General features: G+C 32.3%; 1 protein-coding gene across 2 annotated transcripts; it reads left to right on the top strand.

Annotated features, from left to right (window-relative positions):
• The first annotated feature begins 1,176 nt into the window (after positions 1-1,176).
• On the top strand, positions 1,177-6,912 carry LOC114269440 (Reticulon family protein). 2 transcript variants are annotated; one of them, XM_028210760.2, is made up of 6 exons: positions 1,177-1,451; positions 1,575-1,738; positions 2,930-3,110; positions 3,204-3,345; positions 4,017-4,086; positions 6,410-6,912. In XM_028210760.2, the coding sequence occupies exons 2-6, from the start codon at positions 1,591-1,593 to the stop codon at positions 6,574-6,576; spliced, it is 708 nt and encodes a 235-aa protein (XP_028066561.2). In that variant the 5' UTR covers positions 1,177-1,451; positions 1,575-1,590; the 3' UTR covers positions 6,577-6,912. The 2 variants fall into 2 exon arrangements, with proteins under 2 accessions (XP_028066561.2, XP_028066559.2); XM_028210758.2 differs by having other exon boundaries at positions 1,570-1,738.
• The last annotated feature ends 1,041 nt before the right edge of the window (positions 6,913-7,953 follow it).

Below are 7,953 nucleotides of genomic sequence, written 5' to 3'. Positions count from 1 at the left end.
ATTGTTATGAAGAAAAATAAATGTTGTCTTTCCCTTCTATGAGAATTTATCTGCTTATACCTCCAATTAAAGCGTCAGGTGTACTTCTACATCATCATCGAATGTTGCTTTTATTTTTTTAAATACGTTGTCTCACAATTGTTTGTGTTTTGTGTTATGAAATTTATTACATTTGTGTTTACTAAAGCTACTAAATGGACTTAATGCAAGAAGTGTAGACTATTTGAATGTCATTCTCGGGATTAAAATTACAAAAAATATACACAAAAAGTATATGAATAGACAAGATATTACAAAATTTATTTGTGAGTCTCACTTCTTGAAATCCTATAATTCATTTATTTTTTATATTATATTTTATGTTTAGTTTCTATACTTTTTTTTTATATATAGTTTTTTTTTTGTTTTCTTTAAAAGTTTATTTTTAAAAATTAATAAATAAATAAGTAAATCATTTTATATTTCAAACAATTTCATTTTTGTTTTTATTTTTTATTTTTTCTTAAAGTTGTTTTAGTTTTGGACAATTACTTACTCTTTTTTATTTTTTTTTTCTCTCTCTCTATATGTTGTAATTTTGTGCATTTTAAGTGTATGATGTTTTCATTAACACATTCGGAGATGTACTATGAAAGAAGTATTATGCGAAAATCAAATAAGAAGAAAAAAAATAAATAAAATAATACAATGAACGTGGAGCAAAGATCAAAACTCTCAAAACAAACAATCAAACAAACAAGCAAATAGAATAAAATGTTTAACAATGGACATTTCAAAATTTGTAACAAAATTTTATAACTTTTCTTTTTGCTAAGAAAATTCTATTTGCTACTATAAATAAAATGCTTTTAAAATATATATTTTTTTGTTTTTTTAAAATTCGAAATTAAAACCATGTAAGCATAATTACTAATTACATTTTTGTACTTAATGTATAATACTATATTGACTACTTTTTTCAAATTTATTTTTTTAAGTATTTATATAAAAGCAAAAAAATATCATTAGGAATAAATTTTTCCTTAATTTAGTTATAAATTTTACCCATACATTAATTTTAAATTTTGAATAAAAATAAACATATTGATTAAACTATATATATAAAAAAACATTTAAAAATAACAATATATATATATAAATAATTATAAATATAACCGTGGTGAAACACTAATATATATTGATGGATAGTGGTCCCTCTTTTCTTTCCAACTAACGCACTGCAATTTCCCGGCAGGCATGGCATGGTTGACTGACAAGACAAAAATGGCAACTGCAACGACGTCGTTTAGATGGGCGTAAATCACTCTCTCTGTTGGAATGAATATTCACAAATGTCTGCTCCTGGTCCTGATCCTGAGGAAACGTCAAATGATTTTATGTTTTCTTGCTTCATAGATCAACCACCGGTCAAACAATCTAATCGATCTTTAAACTCCAATCGATTCAGCAAGGTCTGTTCATCATCATCACCAAACGACTCTGATTTTCAATATCTTTTTTGTTTATTTATTTATTTTTTATAAAATTATTTTCGAAAACTAGTGGTTTGATTGTATGAGTTGGGTGTAGTGTAGTTTTGCAGTGAATTCGATGGATAATATACAAGATCTCTGTGATGAAGATGTCGATGGAGATGGAAGGAACTATACTTGTTCCGCTTCTTCAACATCTGGCGCCTCACACTTCCGATTGATCGGTCGACAAACCACAGTTCATCAGATGATGGGTGGTGGTACAGGTAATTTCTGCAAATTTTCTTATTCTACTAGAAATTATTCAACCATGTTTGTAATTGCTGAGGAAGTTCATATTTATACATTGATTTCGGTAGATAAGGTGCCCTTTTTTATTACTCCTGCCAAACCTTTGTATTGTGCCTTGTTGATGGATAATTCTTTTCATCACTAAATAGCAAATTCACAACTTTAAGTTCGGAATTCATTTATGCTGCGTTTGGATCTAGGATTTGTTGACCAAAAGGAAAATTTAAGATCCATAGACCTATGAAGCGTGGATGGATAGTTTGAAAGTAGGGGACTCACGGCCGGTCTTATTGATTAGATTTATTTACCTATAATTCTTGTTCGTTTTTTTACTTATCAATATCCCTAAATAGTGTGGGCTAAAGCTCGGGTACCATACGATGCAGTACGGCTCGGGTATGGGATGGGTACATTTTGGGTATTTTAGTGGATACTTTGGGGCATCAATGTAATTTTCTTAAAATATAGAGCTACAGGATTAATTATATTGTGCCTATTTTAAAACTTAAAAATATAGGGTATTTTTGCAATTATCAAATTTTTAAAAATAACTTACGGATTTTTTTGACTACTAGAAAAATGCTTTAATTATTTTTTTCATTTGATTTTTTAATTATTATATGTCATATACTACTACAAATTATAAAAATAACTTCTTTTATGGACGTACCCTTATCTTTTTTTTTCCCCCTTCTCATCCGGGAATACCTGTAATCTGTCCATATCAACCCTTCCCAGACTCTCATCCAATGGTTCCAAACTTAATCTCTGGCATAATCCGCACAAAGTGGCTGCTGCTCTCATGTTTGTACCCACTACCTCAAACTTAGTAAGCTAGTTTTACCCTATGAACCAGTGACCCATTTTCTCTTCAAGTTTACAATAACAGAGTAAATTGGGAATTTTTCCATATAAGATGTTCACTAGTAGTGCTTGCTTTCAAATTTGAAGTCTATTTTTCTGCAGTTGCAGTGACTGTGAGGTTGGTTGGTAGCTGCTTGTCTGGCCATATGGTGCAATGCTCATGGATAATGTTCATCCATGATCTTCTTTGATGTTCTCTGTTAACATTTCCTAGCTACCATTAATGTAGCGTTCTCCTGCCTATCCATGCCGCTTGTTTCGTGGATCTTGTTTAACTGATACCTGGTTCATTTTGCTCTTAGCTGCTGATGTTATATTGTGGAAGCGACGGCGTGTTTCATGTGGAATCATTGTTGTTGCTACTGTTGCATGGTTCCTACTTGAGCGGTCGGGGTTGTCATTCTTATCAATTTGTTCAGATGTCTTGTTGATCTTGATTGCACTGCCATTTCTTCGGGCCAACTATGCTAGTTTCAGAAATAAGTACAACTCTTCTACCCTCTACAATTAGCAACTATAAGTTTCTTATTCTTTTACTGTAGAAACACTTACTATTGTTGTTTTCTTTTTGCACAGACCAATACAGACATTACCTGAATTAGTCTTATCAGAAGAAATGGTCACTAACGCTGCTGCATCATTTCGTGTCAAAATCAATTATGCGCTGCTTATGGCTCATGATATAACAATTGGCAAAGACTTTAGACTTTTCTTCAAGGTTAGTGAGAGCCAGCTATATCTATATGAGATAACTCTATGATTTGTGATCGGCTTATTTTTTTAATAAAATTTGATTACTTTTTTCTATCTTGGATACTAATGGTATGCGTTTCTCTTGTTATAGAAATGACTATTTAGAAAAGAAATCCATAGAGAAGTTGTTGCACCATTTTGGAAGATAACTAAATAAATAAGTAAACCTAATGTATGCCCAATTGCATGTGTGTGTGTATGTGTGCATGTGTCAAGGTGTTTGAATGTCACAGAGAGAGAGAGAGAGAGAGAGAGAGAGAGAGAGGGGTGTGTGGTGGTTTTTATCTTGGGTTGCATAGCGCAAAAGGTAGTTGGAACACTATGGTGGTGGGTGCTATCCTGGCATGCCAGAGGAGATAATATTTACTTGGCATGGTTTTAAACATAACATGGACATGGTAATGCAATTTGATGAAAACTTTGCACAATGACCTATAGACATGTAGTACAGATCTTGCTTTGTAAAGTCAGTGATGATTGACCCTTCCTGCTACTTGCCTTATGGATTATTTGTCCTCAGCATACAATCGTTGTTTCTGTTTACTAGAAGTTAAGAACTATCTTCTCTTAATTGTGTACTATGGATCACTTCTTTATTAAAAAAAATGCCTTACTAATCTTTTATTGAATTGACAGGTAGTGGTCTGCCTATGGCTCTTGTCTGTAATTGGCAGTGTAATCTCTTTCTTGACACTTGCATATATTGGTATGTATATTTGTCCTTGGTCTTTCATCTAAACATTGTAGTTGAACACTCTGTGTTCAATTTTTGTTAATTTACATCCCAGTGTAATCTACTCTCTTTTGTTTCATTACGAGCTCATTTTCCCTACTGACATTGTAATCTATTGTCATGAGACGAGGGCTGAGCCTTCAGGTCTGTTGGTATAAAAAATAGGTTACCATTTTCTACATGCTGAGCTTGCCTGATTTAGGGTGTTGATGGGTGTGGATTAATACACCACTAGTAAGGATAGACACATTCTCAACCTAGAAAAGTTTTTATGTTAACAAATTGCACATAAATAACAAAAAGGATAGCATAAGCAATAGCATGAGATGGAGGCGGGGTTGTTTGGGTGGGGGGTGGGGGTGCTAAAAATATCTGTGATTCTTTCCCATAAACCACAGGATCTTTTCCATAATGTAGACCTTTGCAGTATATGAACTGTCAGGTTTGTGTTTACCATGTTTCATGTGAGACAATATGTAAGCGTGTGCACATAAAATATGCTTTGTGTGTGCGTGTATCAACACATGGATATGTTTGGCCTTGATTTTTTCTATAAACAAAATGCCATATGTCTTGGGCTTGTAAACACAAATACAAATAGCTATGTCTGTATCTTGAAAAGGGCAGCCCAGTCCACAAGGTTCCTACTGCTGTGAAGTCTCTGGAGGGTCCAGCCTTAACCTGGCATGTGATGAGGCCATTTCTATGCTTTGAACCCTTGACGCCCAGGTTGTGCCAATGGTCTGTATCCTTTAACTAGTTAATCTTTATTGCAACAGCTTGTTTGGTTTTGGTTTTCAGAAAACACTATTCAAAAAATTTTACTTTTTTATTTTCTGTATTTTTTTTGTTTTCAATGAATTTTTTTAATATTGTAAGAAATTTTTTAAAATTTTTAGACATATCTAACATAAATACACTTAAAAAGTATAATATTTGCGAAAAAAATCTTTAAAAAATTCACTAAATATAAAAAATACAAAAAAAATACGAAAATTCAGTCCATGTTTCGTATTTTTGTTTATTTATTAATTTTTTAAAATATTTTTTCACAAATATTTTACTATTTAAATACATTTAAGTAAGGTGTATCTAAAAAAGTAAAAAAAAAGTTGCTTAAAATTTAAAAAATATTCAAAAAGAACATGAAAAAAAAAAACTCAATTTCCAGAAAACTGAATTTAAAAAATTGAAACCAAACACACTGAGCCATTATGTGTTGTTAACCAATAGGAAGTGCCCATTCACAGTTTGGAGCCTTGCTTCACCTGGTGTGGTGTTGCTGATGTCTTAATTAAATGTCTATTGTACTTCGAGTTAGCATTGAGAGCATGATTTATTTCTGCAAAGCTGGATTTGGAAAATATTGCTATTACTTTGAAATTGCTATTTTTGTATTTGGTACCTATGTATTTCAGACTTAGTTTCTAGAGTATATAAAGCCAGCAAATATTGGAAATGGAACTGGCATCTCTGTGCAAGTGCAACAGTGGCTAAATGTTATCAGAAACACAATTGAACATTCATAGATCTTATGGAACACAATGGACTAGTTAGTTATGTTGGATATCTATATACACTCCATCTTGTACTTTTGTCAAGCTGGCCTTGAGTTTCTTGCCATGCTGTAAATTTCTTTTGTGGATTAGATGATTTTGTACCTTGGACTAAAAATTTTAGTATATATGGTTGTATCTAGTTAAAAAACTCCCACTTATAGCAGGGTTTATGAGAGGTAGTAGGTAGACAGCCTTTCCCCCCACTTGTTTTTGATGAGAGGCTGATTCCCTTGACTTGAACCCATGCCACTACTTAGGAAGTGGATAGCCCTTGCCAATGCTCCAGGTCACACAACCTCTAAATTTTAGTATATATGATCTTCAAAAAGTAAATTGTAGTGGATATGAAATCAAATATGTAAGATTGAAATGCAACAAAAAGCAGTACATTTGTCTTGTTCATACGCTTGCATTTTTTCTATTGTCATTTCTTTTTCTTTTCCTTGTTTTAACAAATTATTTATGAAGTTAACTTATCAAAAATAAAAAAAACGAGAAGTCATCGAGTTAACACCGCTGAACCTCCACCAACCTGGATTTGATTGAATCATTACTTTACATGGTGGATGATGGAGTTATTTTATCACACTTTGGTTGGGGTAATTGATACTAGCTACTTGCTACGAACCTCAAGAACTTTGCCTCAACATTTGTTTAGACACAGGAAGCATTTGCAATCAAGCCCATATGCCATGATGTGTGTTTTCTGACATTTTTGTCATTTTAATTGGTGGCAGGAATCATTCTTTTTGTTACAGTACCTGCCCTATACAATAAATATCAAGACCATGTTGATCGGTTTGCTGGTCTGATCCACCGACAATTTTCCAATCACTACAAAATAGTGGACGAGAATGTTATTAGCAGATTCCCTCGGAGTTTCTCCAAGGACAAAGATTCATGAATTCATCCCACATACAGTTCACAAGTTGTGAGTTCTCTTGGTTCTGTGTGTATTTTCCCTTATTTGTTTCTTTCCAAGATGGTCTTGCTTGTACAAAGTCATTCCAAAAATTGATTAGCCATTGTTAACATTGTAGCCAAAGTTTGGAGATGCTTAGTCTAGCTGTTTAAGTTCAGAGTTATTGCTTGTGAAATTTGTGAAGTATTTTGATGGGGAAGAAATAAATTAAGCTAGCCTAGCAATGTAGAAACCATTTCTTTTTCTTAATCCTCTTGTAGCATATATACTGGTGAAAGGAAATAAATTACAAAACCATGTTTTGTTTTGTTTTCTTTATTTTAATTTTTTGAGGGGAAACAATGTTTTATCTGTTCGAAACAATGATTTTCATACCCAAGATTGAAGATATCTTTTTGTTCCAAGCAAGTGTAGCCAATGCATCCATCTAAGCCTCCTATAGCCTGCAAGAATGCTGAATGGTTATGTCTATAGTACATACACCTTTTACCATATAACTAAACCTGACTCCTGCCCATTTGAGTGAAGGGTAAGTTAGTATGTAAATTAAGAGGGGTCAAATATCGTTTTTTGTTTACCAAATATAAGTTTTGTTAACAAAGTGATGTTGATTATGACTTGATATGACGGTGAGGTTTGTCTATGGTCAAATCAAAGTAAGTTATTTTAGTTATTAGCCAAAACGATATTTTAATAAGGGCGTTAATTACATTTGACATTACTTTTCTTAAAAGTTCACTTTGGTCCTTTTTCTTTTAATCGCGATAGTCAATTTTTTACATTTGAAGTTAAGTTATAATGTCACTTTTTTGCTCATCTACCATTAATGGGGGTGATAAAAATTAAAAGTAGAGTAATTAAAGTGAAATTTTAGTAAAAATGTAATAGTGCTACTGACGTACAAAAAAATGTTTAGTATGGTCAGCATATCAATTTTTGTCAGCTTCATTAATGGATGGTAGGTTAACGGAAGAACAACATTATAACTTCATTCAAATGTAATGAATTGACTATTGCAATTAGAAATGCAGGGCAAATTTAAAATTTTGATTAAAGTACATAGGTGTTAAATCTAATTAGGTTTTATTGCATTTTCTACTCTTGAGCTATTGTCAAATCATCTATTTAGGATCCATTTGGAAATTGACTATTTTAATTAGGTTTTTGACAAAAAGACATTTAAAAAAATAGAGAGAGTAACCTGAGAACTTGTAGTAACTTTTTAAATTTTTTGATTAAAAACTCAACTCCCCAAATGGAGCCTTAGTCCCTCAATTACCGATTGAGTCTACTAAGTATGGGTGATTCTATTTACACACCATCAAATGTTTTAGTACACATCATTTTCTCAATATACAC

The sequence above is a fragment of the Camellia sinensis genome, chromosome 8, assembly GCF_055761805.1.
Source record: "Camellia sinensis isolate YWXY chromosome 8, ASM5576180v1, whole genome shotgun sequence".
NCBI lineage: Eukaryota > Viridiplantae > Streptophyta > Magnoliopsida > Ericales > Theaceae > Camellia > Camellia sinensis.
Note: the sequence above shows the minus strand (reverse complement) of the source record. Positions and strands in the feature narration are given on the sequence as shown.